The sequence below is a fragment of the Colias croceus genome, chromosome 4 (assembly GCF_905220415.1).
Source record: "Colias croceus chromosome 4, ilColCroc2.1".
Taxonomy (NCBI): domain Eukaryota; kingdom Metazoa; phylum Arthropoda; class Insecta; order Lepidoptera; family Pieridae; genus Colias; species Colias croceus.
In genome coordinates, this window is record NC_059540.1 from 1,230,194 (window position 1) to 1,248,950 (window position 18,757).

The 18,757-nt window shown below is 35.8% G+C and overlaps 2 protein-coding genes and 1 non-coding gene across 3 annotated transcripts; 1 reads left to right on the forward strand and 2 right to left on the reverse strand.

Moving 5' to 3' along the window:
* Positions 1-1,564: 1,564 nt before the first annotated feature.
* LOC123691128 (E3 ubiquitin-protein ligase SIAH1A-like) lies at positions 1,565-4,348 on the forward strand. The gene has a single exon (XM_045635369.1). The coding sequence runs from the start codon at positions 1,912-1,914 to the stop codon at positions 2,755-2,757; it is 846 nt and encodes a 281-aa protein (XP_045491325.1). The 5' UTR covers positions 1,565-1,911; the 3' UTR covers positions 2,758-4,348.
* Positions 4,349-6,399: 2,051 nt separating this feature from the next.
* Positions 6,400-18,344, reverse strand: LOC123691250 (rab5 GDP/GTP exchange factor). The gene is made up of 10 exons (XM_045635552.1): positions 17,954-18,344; positions 16,343-16,516; positions 15,230-15,453; positions 13,842-13,951; positions 12,803-12,969; positions 12,010-12,143; positions 9,827-9,937; positions 9,183-9,293; positions 8,768-8,902; positions 6,400-7,811 (listed from the first exon to the last, which is right to left on the reverse strand). Exons 1-10 carry the CDS (start codon positions 18,138-18,140, stop codon positions 6,849-6,851), a joined length of 2,316 nt encoding a protein of 771 aa, XP_045491508.1. The 5' UTR covers positions 18,141-18,344; the 3' UTR covers positions 6,400-6,848.
* On the reverse strand, positions 7,897-7,969 carry Trnaf-gaa. The gene has a single exon. It is a non-coding gene; the product is annotated as a tRNA-Phe (tRNA).
* Positions 18,345-18,757: the final 413 nt, after the last annotated feature.

Sequence of the window (18,757 nt, forward strand, 5' to 3'; positions counted from 1 at the left end):
AACTAAAAATCATGGTCTATAAATAATAACGACATAGGTATATTTTTAACAGTATTTATATTATAATATTATGGTTATACTTTATAGGTACATACAATTTTAATTGGTATAGAATGATAGTTTTAAATAACTTTTGGCTACAAAGCTTGGATATGAACCGATATATAGCATTAACATCCTTTGTAAATAGAGGAAAGTTGTGTTTTGCATCAGATGCTGTTTACCAAATTGTAAGCTACTCAGATCTTCTTTTTAAACGCGTTGCTTCGACGGGTCAATTTCAAGCCAAAATCATCAAAGAAAAACTGTTTATAGCGGCCTTGCACAAATTTCAGCTAACTTTACAAAGTTTATTTTTCAAAAGGTATTTTTTTCTGGGTCGTAATCCTCAGTAATCTTGATGGGCACATATATTTCTTTTTATTTTACTTTTTGGAAAGCTGAAATACGTAAAACAAAAAATATAAGGTAAGTTAAAAAAGTATATCTGTAACTACATTCTTGCAAATAAATATAATTTGAATTTGAATTTGAATTTATAAATTTCAATGTAAAAACGAACAATCTTATAACTACATGTGAGTGCAATACCGATGTCGTGTGTTGTTTCATTACTAGTAACAATCTTTAAAATGGTGTTCTAAATTTTCATCATAATATTGTTATTACAATATATTCTCCTCGCTATCCATAAAAACTCGTCATCATGGTTACCTTACTTGTTAAATTTGTTTATTGAAAACTTGTTGAAAAATGATAAAGTATTGGGGAAATAACAAATATTTAACATGACTGCTTACTAAAATGATGCTTAATTAGACAATTTTTGCCATTGAAATGATTCTAAACAGGTCAATGCTGGAGTATTGAGGAATATTGTAAATAACGTAAATATACACTTGCCTGTGAAATTCTATGCCAGAATTTGGTGTCCAAACACTTCTGCAATTTTGCACAATACAATGCATTCTTTATATTCTGAAAATATTCATTAAATAAGCAACAATATTAACTTAAATATTCGAATCGACGCAATTTTTTTGACACACATGCCATATTGACAAAGTGAGAGTTGCTACAATTTTATTATGGTGACTACCCATAAGCAGGGAGTATCGCGTTTTAATAATTGGTTCAGATACTTATTTTATTTAGCATAAATAATAATTGTCTCATCCAACAATGCTTCTGAATGACGTTTTTGGCAATTTATCAACAAACTCATGTACAAAAACTAACCTTTTGCACAGAATATTACAGCATACATAGTAGCCTTGGGAAAACTTCGTATTAACAGTGGCAATACCAAGTTAGGTGTGAAAGTGATAAAAAACATGAACTGGGCAATATTTTCTTGTTACACATCAATGTTCATACCGAAATCTCCAGTGTATTAGATATAAGCTTCTTGGTTATACCACTCATCGCCCGCGTCGCTGTCGTCTATGCGTTTACATGACAGTTTTGAGTGTGCCCCCCCTGTTGCTGTCCTGACTGTCACTTGAATTTCGATTGGTCAAGTCCATAGAGGAAGGATGTATAAGATGTATAACTGAGAGTCAAGTCGTCATTGAATGGTGCGACGAATATCATCCTTTTATCGTGAACTAGAACGTTCGTAACTTATAAATAATTAATTGTTACTTCCAAAATTACCAGTTTTATGCCCAAATAAACTAAAATCATAAAAGATATAAGTATTTTTTAATAATCCCGATGAAATAACTAGGCACTTTGATAATAAAACATTGTCCTAGAGTTGTGATGGAATCGCATTTCAACAAAACTATCACTAAGAAAAAGTCGACGGTGGAAGGTTACAAATGATTTAAATATTGGCTTTAGAGTGCCGTAACGACGTAGGAACAAATAGTTGGTCGTTGATCGACAATATATGTGCGTGACGGTGACATGAGCACAATCAACAAGAGGCGCGGAGCTAGCAGTTCCAGTTGTGCTGTCCCAGGTGTGCCTGCGCTTGTGAACGTTCCCACCGCTATGTCTGCGGATTTAGCATCATTATTCGAGTGCCCCGTCTGCTTCGACTATGTCTTACCACCGATCCTTCAATGCCAGAGCGGGCACCTCGTCTGCTCGAGCTGCCGACCGAAGCTGTCCTGTTGCCCAACATGCCGCGGCCCACTCGGTAACATTAGAAACCTTGCCATGGAAAAAGTGGCTAGTAACGTCATGTTTCCATGCAAACACTCTAATACTGGCTGCACAGTAACCTTGGTGCATACAGAAAAGGCTGAACATGAGGAGGCATGTGAATTTCGGCCGTATTCCTGCCCGTGTCCCGGAGCGTCGTGCAAATGGCAAGGTGGTCTAGATCAAGTAATGCCTCACTTGATGATGTCTCACAAGAGCATAACAACGCTTCAAGGTGAGGACATAGTATTTTTGGCTACAGATATAAATTTACCTGGAGCAGTTGATTGGGTCATGATGCAGTCATGTTTCAATCACCATTTTATGTTAGTGCTAGAAAAACAAGAAAAATTTGATGGACATCAGCAATTTTTTGCTATTGTTCAACTCATAGGATCTCGGAAGGAAGCAGAGAACTTTGCTTACCGGTTAGAACTAAATGGCCATCGCAGAAGACTGACCTGGGAAGCGATGCCTCGTTCTATACATGAAGGTGTGTCGTCCGCTATAATGAACTCGGACTGCCTCGTCTTTGATACTTCACTTGCACAATTGTTTGCGGATAATGGTAACCTTGGGATAAATGTAACCATCTCGATTGCCTAATCCGCATTTCAATGTCTGCACAAATGTTGCAGAAACAATACGGACAATGAACAATAAGAAATACTAGTGATTCTTAACACATAGTGATATCATTTTGTGACCGTTATCATGTGTAAAATACAGTATTTGAATACCTATATATTTTTATGGCATTTGTAAGTTACTATGACTTTGACATGTTTTATAATATGTATTGTAATCAAATAATCAACATGGAAATGAGCCAAAAATAATTTTTCATTATGTGAAGGTGTGTTCAATTTAGTGTTAAGTAGGAAGAAATTTTAAAGGTTGTATTGCTACTATGCAAAATCATTTAGAAGACAGTTACGTTTTTGCCAAAAGCACAATCTAATAAATTCTATATTCAGCATATTTATTTGACATTATAATATATATATTTTTAATGATAAAATTATTAAATTAACATCTAGTCTAGATAGACCAGTTCAAAATATTAACAATTTTATAGTAGTTATTCTTCAATTGACATTTTCAACTTTGAAATCTAAATGATTTTGTACTGTAGTGGACTGATAAATCACATTCTGTGCAAGTGATTAAAATATTCCAAATGAACAAATATTTAAAATTATCATTTGTATATAATATGCATGAATAATTGGTGTTAAGGTTTGTGATGCTTACATACTTAGGGCTGGCTTCTACTGAGTATTATTACAAAATAGGCTCAAATAATATCCCAAAATGTGAGATTTAGAAACATGCTTATAAATTTTGAATATTACTAATTAGACAAGGACTATACCACCTTGGTACTCTAAACTACTTATTTAACATATATTAGGACATCATTATTGTTGTTTTGATTGTATAAAATGTTTGGGAAGAGTTTTGAGATATGAAAAGTAATTCTTAAATTGATAAATAATTGTGATGGAACAAATATGAATACTTCAATTTAAATAAAATGTTTATATGAATTACCTAATTCTTTTCGTTTGTATTATGATTTGTGTCTATATGTTTCTCAATATTGATAATTTTCATCATAGTTTTGATGAGGAGACTTGGCAGCTATAACAGAAGCCTTCATTATGGCTAATTTATACATATATATTTCACAAATCATTTTTAAAGTATTTCTATTTGTTACATGACTATTTTTTATCAGCATGTGGCCTGCTAAAATCTTACATTGGGAGATCTCTGAGCACTAACTATTTTAGGAATAAGATGTATGTTACAAAAACGAGATATGGAGACGGAGATAAGAAGAATATTTATCTTTTTTATGATTGCAAGTGCAACTTTTAAATGAAATTGTCTGCTGTATTAACAGCAATGGGTTATACCTAAATATCTATGTAAAATACACAGTGTGTACTTTACATAGGCATTTTTGAAACCCTGAGTACCTTCTAAATATTTTACCATTTCATAATATTCATTAGTTATTAAATATAATTTATGAGATCCATGTTACTTAATTGTAGTCGTAATTTTTCTGAAAATTCGTATTTGACAACAATTTTAACTTTTTGTAGGATTACTTAAATATTATTTAATCTTTCGTGTATCTAAAGCTGAATTTATGAAGGTATCTGGTTGAATAAAATTTTATAATATACAGTGTATTTTTATTGAAAACTAGCTGTTCTCCGCGGTTTCACCCGCATTGCTCGGCTCCTGTTAGTCTAAGGGTTCATACGCACTATGCGGGTAGCCGCATTACGGTTAGCCGCGCGGCTGAACGCAGGATGCGGTTGCGAATGCGGCCAGCCGGATTGCGGGCAGCCGAATTCGCAACCGCAACGTGCGGTTGAAGAACCGTTGCGATTTGCGGTCATGTCGATCCATTACAAAGATGGAAGTGGAAGAAGTTGCAGCTATTTACTACATTTACACACGTTACGTAAATAAGAAAAGCAAAGAAAGAAGTACTGGGTGCATCCTTATTTGCAAACACGACATGAGAGCAAGCATTTTGCAACCACGTGCACACACTCACTCAATTGCGGGCAGCCGCACACTGAACCGCACAGTGCGTATAGCAACCGTCCGGCTGGCCGTCACTCGGGCCGCAGCTCTCCGAGCAACCGGAGCGGTCTGCGGGTAGCCGCATCGCAGTGCGCATAGAAATGAATATTACGTACATAATTGTGCTTGCGGTCAGCCGGACGGCTACCCGCATAGTGCGTATGAACCCTTAGCGTGATGATAGCCTGAATGATAGATGAAGCCTATAGCCTTCCTCGATAAATGGGCTATCTAACACCGAAAGAATTTTTCAAATCGGACCAGTAGTTCCCGAGATTAGCGCGTTCAAACAAAAAAACAAGCTCTTCAGCTTTATAATATTAGTACCAATTAGTACCTATAGATTTTACAGAGCTTGTCAAATTGTAGAAATGTATAGGTATGTACCCTGTGCCTATACCCAAGTGCCTTATTGCTATTTATAGCTTTCCATTTGTCGTCAATTTTGAAGTTCTATGTTTTAATTATTTTTATTTTTACCAAATATACAACATAAAGGCATATAAAAAAATTGCATTTCACTACAAATAAATAGTACGGGAGCTAGCAACGTTAAAAAAAAAGTCATTTTAGTATAGTTGGGTTTTTGATATACTGTTTCTCTTGCTATTTCGGTTACAGTCCGGGCTGTCTGGCTGGCCGCAGTGGTTGCGTTTATTAGTGCGCATCTTATCTGCACAGGAAAATATCCTTAATTTAAAGTCATTTTTTAACGCGTAATTTTTAATCTTTTGCCTTTAGATAGATCCATCAGACAAAATTTTTTTATTGCAAGACGTTTTTTTCGTTGTAAAATAGGTGCCATACGCAATTTTTATTTCAAAATAACTAAAATGTCATCGAAATAAGTGAAATTACATCAACATGAGTCCGCTTAAAAGGTAAGTAATAACTTTATTATTTATATTATATTATCCTTTTTTAATACTTATATTGAATAATTAGTAAACTAATATTTTTAATAGATGGTTTCATAATTATTACACTTTTGGGTATAAATATGAATTTGATGATATTTGTATTTTCTAGTGCTTAATTATACGCGAGTATTATACATTTTGAAATTAAAGACTTGGGAAAATAATACAATGGATAAATTGCGTTTAAAATCCGTTAAAAAGTCTTTAATTTCTTGATGATATTTGGTTTTTATCAAGTTTACATTAACGTCCTATTTGAGGTTCGTTGGGAAAAAGGAGGCGATATGGTAGATTATTGCAATAAAACTGTAAATAGTAAAATGAATATTATATATAGTATAAGTAACACAGTGATTACTTATCCTTCACTGGGACTCATGTTGATGGAATTTCACTTATTTCGATGATATTTTAATTATTTTGAAATAAAAATTGCGTCTGGCACCTATTTAACAACGAAAAAAACGTCTTGCAATAAAAAATGTATGTCTAATGGATCTATCTAAAGGCAAACGATTAAAAATTACGCGTTAAAAAATGACTTTAAATTAAGGATATTTTCCTGTGCAGATAAGATGCGCACTAATAAACGCAACCACTGCGGCCAGCCAGACAGCCCGGACTGTAACCGAAATAGCAAGAGGAACAGCATATCAAAGAACCAACTATACTAAAATGCTCACTTGTCAACGTTGCTACCTCCTAGAATAAAATAAGACAGTTCAGAAATAACAATTTTATTATTCCATAAAATATTCACACAATATTTCAACAAAGACAACAAGTTTTCTAAAAGTTTACATTTCAAATAGGTTTTTTCATTTACTGCTACGAAGGAGTTAAGATATCAATGTATTTAATAATAACGTTTGTACCTTCCGAAATAATAATAAGGAATATATTTATGTATACACTAATGGAAATGTAGATCTGTGAGAGACAGTTGAAAGATATTTGTTATTTATATGGAGTGAAAAATAGCCCATGAAACTCAATTACATACAGAATGTTACAGAATTCGACCCCCATAAATATTACATTATTTAAGAAGCAGTTATGCCCTCAAAAGTTTATACAATTTATTTCCCATCTAGATTTCATCCAGAATTCTTCATATTAAACAATAAATAATTCGTTTATCATTTGCTAGAGATTTTAATAACCATAGCGTTAATTGGGTTTGCTTGTCTGTGGTAGCAATGGCGATGGCAATAGACAAGCAGATGTTGGCGAATTACTGTCATCGAGTATAGATCCCGGCGGCCTTTCCAGACTGAACGGATCTCTTATTTCCGGACTAAACGGATCCCTGCTTGACGAAGCTCTATGAATAACTTCAAACGCCTCAGAAGTTTCATTGGTTTTCGTATCGACGAGGCTGAATTCATCGAATTTATCCAAAACCGGACTAAAGGGGTCCCTCTGTTCGAAGGTATAGTACTGTTTCTTCGGGTCAGGACTGAATGGGTCTTTTGGCTCTCTCGGGACATCATCAGCGAGGCTGTTATCGCCGCTGAAGTCCGATAAATCTATGTCATAGTTTATGTTACTGAGTCCTGGAGCTTGGTCGCTGCCGAATTCATCTGGGGTCAACAGTTCATCTATAGATCTTGAGTCGAAAGGAGTGAAACCAAGAGGGGAAGGAGTAAGGAGTTCGAGGGAACTGGTCTGTTTTAATTCCCACGGATTTAGCGGGGATTTTGACGGAGATTTTCCGTCGTCTGGTGTTCGAGAGAGCGTAATTATTGGTTCTGTATCTTTTATTTTAGTAGGTATTTCGGACTGTGGTCTTTGAGTTTCATCTTCGAAATGGTGTATATCTTGAATGTTCATGGGAACTTGGCTGGTTTGTTGAGGAACAGATTCGGGTGGATTTTGTTCTACATTCTTAGCAAGTTCTCCATTACTGTATGTTTGTTCAACTTTTGATTGTACCTCTGTACTTTGATCTACTGAATTTGCTTGTGGAGCATTTGCAACTAGTGGTTGTTGATTTTGTGTCTGGTTTTCAATATCGAAATCGATTAAAACACCAGTTGATTTCAAAGAGCCGAGACGAGGCAATTCACGCCGAGGTTTGATTTCTAGGGGCGTTTTAGCTAGAACATCTTGCACTTTTTTCGCAATTTCTTTCTGTGAACAAAAATATAAAATAATTTTACTCATAAAATAAAATTTTCTTACATAAAAAATAATAAAAAATTTAAAAAAGTAATTTTGCCGAAACCCGGGATTGAACCGGGGACCTTTAGATCTTCAGTCTAACGCTCTCCCAACTGAGCTATTTCGGCGATGTAAGAATTGCTGAAATTATGTATCAGGTTTGTGTTAATAATGTTTTTATCAACATCTTATCATAGAAAGATAAATTATGTGATTTATATTGATACTTTTTCGTAAGTAACAATTAAAACAAGTACATACTTATAAAAAATTTAATCACGTAATTAATGTTCATTCAAGTAAACTTTTACAAGCATTTATGAACATTCATTTTCATGAAACAACCACCGGTAATCGGAATAGAATTACACACATTTATTCAACACTACCTGTGCTCCGCGGTTTCACCCGTATTGCTCCGCTCATGTTGGTCGTACCGTAATGATATATAGCCTATAGCCTTCTTCGATAAATGAGCTATCTAATACCGAAGGAATTTTTTAAATCGGACCAGTAGTTCCCGAGATTAGCGCGTTCAAACAAACAAACTCTTCAGCTTTATAATAGTATTAGTATAGATTGAATAAAATTAAAAAAAAACGTAACACACGGATATATTATTACTCTTTTATCTATGGTCGAATTTAGAGCATCTATTGTTAGTAAGAAGAATAAATAATAATTATTATGATTATTGAAGTTATACTTCTTTTGGCGCGATGGAGAAAAATGATGAGTAAGTAAGAGTGAATTTTTACGATGCGCGCGCACACCGACACCTAAATTTAACAGCATGAAGTTAGTTCTAGGTCGTATGAAAAATGATAACTATGTTCAAGTTGTATATTCTAGTATTTTTTTTCCATACGCCAAAGAAGTGTAACTTCTAACGCGTGTACATAAGTACACACACTCTTTTTTTATACCTCAAAAGTCTCAGCATTAGTCGCCAACTGGTCGGCCTTTATCTTCAAGCAGTTGGTCTCTTGTAATAACTTTTCAACTTGCAATTTTTGCTCTTCCGCTTCTCGTGACGCACCACATAGAGATAGTGCGGCGGCCTGCAATATAAATTATTAATAATTTATTTTACATATTTTTAAAATATATTATGTAGTACTTTTTTGTGGTAAATTAGGTTGTTTCCAAAGTATGTGTGTAGGGGAAATGAAATACATGCTTACAATGAAACAAGAAATGTTAGTAAATTCAGTTTTTATACATAAAACGGGACAAAAATACAGTATTTTTATAATTTAAGTCAATGTTTCTAATTAATGGACTCCTACAAAGGACAAAAAATTTTTCGTGTAAAAATATAAAAAATAAACAAAATCTCACCCAAGTACTGCCGCCAAGCGACGCGGGCATCGCCATGTAGCAATCGAACTCTTTTTTGTCCATATTCAACGATTCCGATGTTAAATTTTCGATAAAGGACACCGCACAACACTGCAAATGTTAAATTAATATTAAAGGTTAATAAAACATGTCTAATTATTTGTTTCTTAATAAAAGTATTTTAGTTTTTTCTTCCTTATCCTTTTAAAATGTCAGATAGATTTTTCGTCAGTTATTTTGTGCTGTAAACCCTATTACAACGACCCGCAAGATTTTCATATAAATTACTAGTCCGCCATATTGGATTTTGATTGACGTAACTTAAATAGTTCTTTAAAATTGCGACTGTATGCTTAGAAATCCAAAATACATACATTTCAAGTTAAAATTAAACTTAATTTTGTCAAAATGAATAAATAATAAGGTAAACAATATTAAATCTAACTAGCTTACCGCCCGCGGCTTCGCCCGCTTTGTCTAAAACCTAATAAATTATATACTAAAACCTTCCTCTTGAATCACTCTATCTATTAAAAAAGCCGCATCAAAATCCGTTGCGTAGTTTTAAAGATTTAAGCATACAAAGGGAAATAGGGACAGAGAAAGCGACTTTGTTTTATACTATGTAGTGATATAAAACTCACCAAATTAGTGAAATAGTAACCTCCCTCCCCAGTCATCAGGCGCTGCGCGTTACAGAACCGCGTCACGAAGTTAATGTTGCTGACTAGGCGCGGCGGATTCGCCTTTAAAACCTGTAAAGAGAATCTATACATATAATAAATCTGTAGAAGGGTCAATTCTGTACATTGAAAATATTGAAAAAATAAATAACAGGGGGTGTTACTGGATCGATATCAAGCCCAAATATGTGATTAAAAAAATTTTTGTCTGTCTGTCTGTCTGTCTGTATGTTCAGGCATCACGTGAAAACTAACGGTTCGATTTCGATGAAACTTGGTATAATTATACCTTATTATCCTGGGCATAAAATAGGATACTTTTTATTCCGGAAAAATACGTAGAAAAAAAAAATCGTAATTTTTCTTAATTTTTCCGCGCGGACGGAGTCGCGGGCGGAAGCTAGTATTTAATTAAATTTCGTAAGGTATCAAATTGTCATATCACATACTAACTTCTAGCAGCCATGTTGCACCCGCAGACATTTGAAGAAAAAATTGTAAAAAACTATTAGTATTCAGAACAAGATTACCGTTTACGTAGCGCACGCATCGGGAGATCTTAGAAAGGAGTATTTTTTCCACATTTGCATCTTCTTGGCTGCTCCGCTCCTATTGGTCTATACAGGGTTAGTTTTCAATGACCAGCCAAAATTTAAAATTAAGATCTAGATATTAAACCAAAGGTACATTTGAAATATTATTATCGAATAAAAAAGAAAAAAATAATAGCATTCATTTGAAAATGTCTTAAAAATTTCCTAAATCGTAAACACGCGATAAGTTCAACGAACTCACTCGTGCGAGCCGCCAGAATCAATGCACTTGTGTGCGTGCGCGCATCGCCAAATTTATGTGTGTGCTAACTTCTACCTATCTAGGTTGTTGAACTGAATTGTGCTTTTGTAATGTCCACACGTTCGCTTTTTATTGGCGGACAGGAATGAAATATAATTGAAAAAAAAAAACGTTTTTTTTTTCATTAGATCGAAAATGTTATCGATTCTGAACCATTTCTTAAAATTTGGCCGGTCATTACTTAACGGCTACATTGGCACAACGGTTACATAACGGCTTACTTGATAAATGGACTATTGAACGCAAAATATATAAATAAATATTCCGTAGACGTACGTATGGACGCGCAACATTTTTCTTTTGGGGCTTGGGCGCTAGCCGGGCATCAATCCCATTTTACCTTTTTAAGACGTCAGTTCGATTCGGCGGGATTCCTCTCATACACAGCCTGCTCAGTAGAGAATGCTGACCAGGACGGGCCGACCTCTGCAGCAGGTTGCTGGCGCCACCCGTTAACCCATTGAGCTCCGAGCGGCCCGATCGGTCCACGACACAATAGATTTTCTATTGTCTGTGATTCCGGGGCCTGGGTTATTAATGCGGGTGGATCGTTGGGACGGTGTCGCCCCTACTTTGCTATTATATGGAGATATGAGTTGCACTGAGTGTATGGACGGTAGGTTGCCCTGGAGGCCTACGTTTTGATGTTCGTCACTCAACTGGGCGGCATATGCTAACTGGTGTTGGGGGAAGGGAGGGGCACTGTGTCACTCATCGTTGTTGATATTCGTCGTTGGGACGGTATCGCCCCTACTTTGCTATTATATGGAGATATGTCTTAGTTGCACTGAGTATCTGGACGGTAGGTTGTCCTGGAGGCCTACCTACGTTGTTGGTGTTCGTCACTCATCTGGGTGGCGTATGCTAACTGGCGTTGAGGGGCACTGCGTTTGTGGACGGTATGTGGCCTGGAGGCGCTGTTCGCTAACACCAGCACGTGGCACATCACACACTCACAGTGAATATGAGCGCGGGCAGCAGATCGTCGGCGGAGGCGGGCGCGCCGCACAGCGCCAGCACGTGGCACATCACACACTCACAGTGAATATGAGCGCGGGCAGCAGATCGTCGGCGGAGGCGGGCGCGCCGCACAGCGCCAGCACGTGGCACATCACACACTCACAGTGAATATGAGCGCGGGCAGCAGATCGTCGGCGGAGGCGGGCGCGCCGCACAGCGCCAGCACGTGGCACATCACACACTCACAGTGAATATGAGCGCGGGCAGCAGATCGTCGGCGGAGGCGGGCGCGCCGCACAGCGCCAGCACGTGGCACATCACACACTCACAGTGAATATGAGCGCGGGCAGCAGATCGTCGGCGGAGGCGGGCGCGCCGCACAGCGCCAGCACGTGGCGGCACGCGCGCCGCACGCGGGACATCTTGCCGCCCGGGGACAGCGCCGCGTCCATGCCCAGCAGCTCTGCGATACACAATTACCAATAAAATTAACAATAAGACTCACAATTGCGTATTATAGCTTGACCGCAACCGCAGTACCGCGCCGGTATGTGCGCGGCGAGGCGGGGGAGAGTACCGACCGTTCCGTTTCTTTCTAACTTCTAACTCGTGCTCTTTCTTACCCGGTCCCCGCCTCACCGCACATATCTAGGGCGCGGTACAGCCACTGTGGTCAAGCTATAAATGGTCATTAAAAATATTCGAGTGGCATAGTAGAAAGTATTCATTCAAATTAACACTTTATTTCGTTATAGTAATGTTCAAAACCTATTGTTTAAACTGAAAAGAAAACTCTCCCCAAGGCATAGGCAGAGTTTTGTTTCCGACAATTCGTGAGCGTGATCGTTATCATACTGTCAGACTGCTTTGCTGGTGTATGAATGTGAATGTGTGTTTGTGAATGTCAGTGTATGTGTAGTGCACACACTGACTATCAGTGTGTTGCTAAAAAGGGTAGCCCCTTTTTCACTGATTAAAAATAATTACTTACTATTTTTATTTCTATTTTTTGATTTTTTTTTTGTTTTGTTTTGTGTATATGTGTGGTTTTAAATATTTTTTTTTTCTTTATGTATGTTTGTGTATGTATGTGTGTGTGTGTGTGTCTGTCTGCACACTCACCACTGATGGCCTTGTACAGCAGCTGGCGGCACGACGCACTGGTGCGGTCGAGCTTGCACTCGAGGTGCTTCTCGCCGACCCAGCTCAGCTGTTGGATCCGCTCCGACATCGCGCGGTCGAGCCGCTCGTCGTCCGTGCCGCTCGGCGAAAATACTACGGATGGTAGCCTGAAAATTGGTTTCTGTAAAGTCGGTTTACTGGCGATGGTTGAACGTGACAACGTCTTAGGGCCGATTGTGCTTCTTTGTCGCTAGTTCCGCGCTCTCGCTCGCACTTCAAGCCTTACGGAACGCCTCAGAGCGAGGTAACGCCGCATGAGTCATGTTTTTTCGTGCGTGCAGCCGGCTTTATCGAATTATAAGACGTTGTCACGTCAAAATGAGTTAATGTAAATCAAGCGTAAAAAAGACCGTGTTTGCCGAGCACACGTGTCAAAAGTTAAATTTATTTGGCAAAATTCAAATATCGTCGCCTTTCTCCATGACGTGATCGCATTGACATGACGCGATCTTTTTTATTTATTACTCTCGATTTACTAATTACTTGGAAATTGTTTGTTAAAGTAGACTATATTTTTCTATGACTTCAGGATGACTAACACTCTTGTTCATTAAAATCACGCGGGCTTCTAGAATATAATATTGTTTAACAAAGCTACTGTTAAATGTACATAGACATAGATCCAAAAGTAAATAGATCTAAATTACTGAGCCCCATTTTAAATCTCGATTGATATATTTTTTACGGAACGGATAATTATTAAATTTTCCTTGAGATTAGTTGAAGCATTAGCATTTTATCTAGTTGCCTAGTGATTAGACAAATAATTTGACATATTTTAATATCTACTGTTATTAAGATAAATGTATCATATCAAACTAAGCTTCTAGGAATACAGGATTTTTTGTGTGTTAGAATTTAGTTGAACAAAATATAGGACTAATCTTTTAAAAATTCATGAAGAAATAACAAGAGGTTAAAAAAGACCACTGTTTAACTCAAGAAATAAGAGCAAGAGAGTAATATAATTCATACTCACTCATGTAAATATGTCATCGAGTGTTTTTCGACAAAGTCCATGAGAAGTTCCTTGGTATCAGAGTCGACGTTTGCAAAATGCGCTGATGTATCCATATGTTTCATGAAACGCTGGGAAACGAATTGAATTAAATCAATGACCATTATCTTTACTTTGATAACTTTCCCATGAGTATTTATACATAAAATAAATCTGTAGAAGGGTCAATTCTGTACATTGAAAATCTTGAAAAAATAAATAGCAGGATTAGCATTACTGGATCGAAACCAAATCCAAATATGTGATTAAAAATTTTTTTGTCTGTCTGTATGTGAAGGCATCACGTGAAAACTAACGGTTCGATTTCGATGAAATTTGGTACAATTATACCTTATTATCCTGGGCATAAAATAGGATACTTTTTATCCCGTAAAAATACGTAGAAAAAAAATAAATCCCATTTTTTTTCTTAATTGTTCCGCGCGGACGGAGTCGCGGGCGGAAGCTAGTCTATAATAAACAAACACAGGAGCTCGAGCGTTTCCAAAACATGGAATTGTAAATAGGAATTTTTATGATATATTGGACTCATGTTCCTTATTGTTATATAGGCATATTATTAACTAGCTTCCGCCCGCGACTCCGTCCGCGCGGATGTCGGTCGTCGCGTGGATGGTTTATATTTTCTCCATTTTGAGTAACTCTGAAAATGACATAAAATATATCTATTGGACCCAAATACGGCTAGGCCTATAATAATACGCAACGTGTGTTCGCGGTTCTACGGAACAACGTCTATGGATAAAACTGAAAAATTAAGATTAATTTTTTTCTACGTATTTTTCCAGGATAAAAAGTATCCTATTTTACGCCCAGGATAATAAGGTATAATTATACCAAGTTTCATCGAAATCGAACCGGTAGTTTTCACGTGATGTCTTCACATACAGACAGACAGACAGACAGACAGACAGACAGACAGACAGACAGACAAAAATTTTTTTAATCACATATTTGGGTTTGGTATCGATCCAGTAACACCCCCTGCTATTTATTTTTTTAATATTTTCAATGTACAGAATTGACCCTTCTACAGATTTATTATATGTATAGATATGCTTCTTGCTAATTCTTTGAGCAAAGTCCCTGAAACAGTGCGCCACAAAGTTCGAACTTAATATGGTGCGCAGATTAAATAATAATAGTATCCTCTTGACCATATTTCAGTACAAGAGACTTATCAAAGGACAATAGTCAATAACGCACGATATATGATATATCACAGTGTAATATTGAGATCAAGAACAATACGTACAGACAGCATTAAATTATAAAATGTAAAATAATTCAAGGAAAAATAGATAAACATAGAACTAGACTTAACACGCTGAATAAATATCTCCAATTACCTGATACTGCCTCTGGACCCGCTCCGAAAGTTCATCCACGGTCATGACATTGGAACACTTGATGACGTCCATGATAAAGTTATGTGCAAATATTCTCGCATCCCTATCTATTTGAGGTGTTAGATATGAGAATCGAATCCGGAAATCTCTTTTCATCCCCTCGTTGACCAGAGCGGGAATCTTGAATTCCGGCGGCCGTTTCTCCGCCGCGTGTTCATGGTCATCTATGACGAAAAGGCGTCTGTCAAAATATGGTACAGACCTTCGGTTGAGGGATGCGTATTTTATGGAGCTACTGCTTCTACTTTGTCCTAACTTTAAATACTATATCAAATAAGATTTTCGATTACTTAGGTATTGGCTACTCAGGATAAATATTTATGACTGGTGTGATATTTTTGGGGAGTCTTTGTAATGAGCACTAAAATTACTTTCGAGTGAAATTGTACATTTTTATCGAGCCCTTCCTAAACTTTTTAATTCTTTGTTGAACAAGTTTGCTGAATTCCTAATAAATTAATTAAGAGAACTAATTCCATTAATTAAGTAATTGTCAGATATTCATGCCATATTTAGGTACAACTTGTTCATTGTTGTGGCAATATGCACTGATTATAATATTGAAGCAAATACGGTTAAACTAAAACTATTTTTAGAAGAGGAGTATCTTGACCATATCTAGTATGGAGAAAATAGAGAAAATTTATAGACCAGCATTATAGAACTAGGTCCTTATGATAAGATTAGAATTGTACATTTGTGATAAATCGACTGACAGAATTGGGGTGCAATCTATATGTCCTTATCATTTAAGACTCGTACAGAGACAAGATTTGCGAGAAGCTTATAATATTATCTTATGATTTAATAATAGCTGATTCATGAATTAATTTCGCCAATAAAAATTCTTAATTTTGAATATAGACTATGTCTAAAGTCCACGCAATGGATTTATTCTTCTAGTATAGAAATATATTTATAAGAGTTTTGATAAGGTAGGGCATAGCAGCAGCCAGCAGGAATGTGTAAAAACAGTAAAATAGAACCCCACAGTTGTTTTGATCATTATGGCTCGATTTAATATGCCATTTATGTAATATGTTAGTGACATACCTTGGCTGCTCTTTTTGAAAACGCTGAATTTAAGTAGATTGGCTTTCTTCAAAGTTTCACTCTGTCTAAGTTTCTTCTCTTCAAATTTTGAAAATGAATAATGCGACGACAGCTTCAAGCTGCGTTCCGGTTTCTTCTGTTCTGGTTTTGGCAGAGTTGCTGATGATGCTTTTTCTGGGGAAAAAAATAAATAAATAGCACTAGGTATTTAGTGTTGTAGCACTTAAAATATTGTTTTTTTTTCTCTCTACTGAAACACCACCGTTATTTCAATAAATCTTACAGTTTGGCGCCAAATTTTAAATTAGAAAACAAAGAATGATAATAATTTTGATGCAAATTTTAAATTAGAAAACAAAGAATGATAATAATTTTGATGCTGTTAACTGTTACTTGCAGCTTGAATAAAAAGTAAAATATACATATACATTGATATAGTTGCAGTTGAAAATTGCTAAAGGTAACAATATACTGTTTTTAACCGACTTCAAAAAAAGGAGGTTATCAATTCGGCCGGTATATATTTTTTTTTATAGATAAATTTTAACCAATATTAATTGAACTTAACCTTAAGATAGTAATCAATATAGATACATAGATAAGATGCTCTGATAATTGTTACATTACTTTGATTTCATATTACTTCCTGATTGTCCCTTTGACCTTAATTGATAAAGTCTTGTAAACAATCCAGCCTTAGGCAGTGATGACCTTACAAATAGACTATTTATTATAGTCATTTCAGTGGACTGGAATCACTACATAGTATAAAACAAAGTTGCTTTCTCTGTCCCTATGTCCCTTTGTATGCTTAACCCCTTGACCACCGAGCGGCCTAATGAGACCACGACACAATAGATTTTCAATGAAATGCCCAATAAATTTTAAATGTGAATAATGCATTCTCTTTCAGCATCATTGTTGAAATAGATATATATTTTGCATACTGATCAGTAAGGATATATTACAAGGTAAAATATATAATGTACTGGTTCTATTATAATGAGAGTGTGATTCAAGTTTTTCACAAATAAAATTACATATTTGCAAAAACATATGTAAAATTTCCATAGATACTATTAAGTCTTACTATCTTGTTTATTTAGTTTTATTTTTACATTAGTACATTAGACGCAGGTAAAATTTATCATGTCCAATATTTGATTTAGAATCATATCACTTGTGACTATGACCACACACTAATAAAGATAGTACTAATCAACCAGACGGATGGGTCAATATAAATATGATCAATAGTATATAAATAATTTTTCATACAAAAATATTTATTTTGCTTGAAATAACTGCATAAATAACAGTTGAGTTCAACGACTGAAGTCTTAGAGAACCATGATGCCAAAAAATTTATTATTATTATGTGAATATGTAATATAATGTTCCTCAATGAAGGTTTAAGTAAAACTTCTGTTGTTAATTACTATTGCAACCTCTTAATGATTCATTATCATTCATTATTACAGATTAACAACAAAGACTTAATTGCCTTTTGCATTATTAAGTCAATTAAAAGTATGGCAAATTAAATTGATATAAACTTAAATGTATGCATAGACATACAAGCTAAATAACTGTATTATAAATTGACTATACCTGCTCTTCTCTGCCGCTGCAGCTGCTCTCGGTGACATTTGGAACAGTACCCTTGCCACTGTGGATTCCCAAAGTAATCACATCCATTCTTGCACTTCAGATCACTCTGATCTATCCGCAGTGATGGCATCTTGGAAGCAAACATCATATACCTATAAGACCTCTGCAGATTTGGACCATACCACATTTTCACGACTTTAAAGAGCCAATTTTAACGCTCTGCACTCAAATAGTCTACCAAACAGCGATTCCACAAATAATTCAGCCCATTTTTGACCAGTCAAGATTGTAAAGCAATCCCATAAAATAATATTAAAATTCATCGCAGGTTGCTGCGTAACGATGGCCGTTATACGGCCCTCGTCGTTATATATGCTGCCCTTATCTCAGATAGACTCGATTAGGAGTTACAACCGATAATGGTGTTAAATTAAACACATATCTTTATTTCGTCACTTACCTTTGTTCAGTGCAGATTTCCTCGAAATGTATCAAATTTGAAGCACACCCGTTGCTTTACATGTATAAGGAAAATAATAAAAAGCAACATAAATACAGAATACGTTTTTTTGTGAATTAATACAATGTTTTGATGAAATTGATTCACTTTTCGGACATTTATTATTGCATTATTTGTCAATGTCAAAATAAGTGTTGACATTTGAAAACAACAGATTGCTCTATCGTAAATTTCCCCATAAATTGACAAAACATGGCATTTTTTACCATGTACTTATTTTAAGATCATAGTGGATTTTTTTCACATTTTTTTATTTCTATATAAAATGAATTGTAAACAAAAAA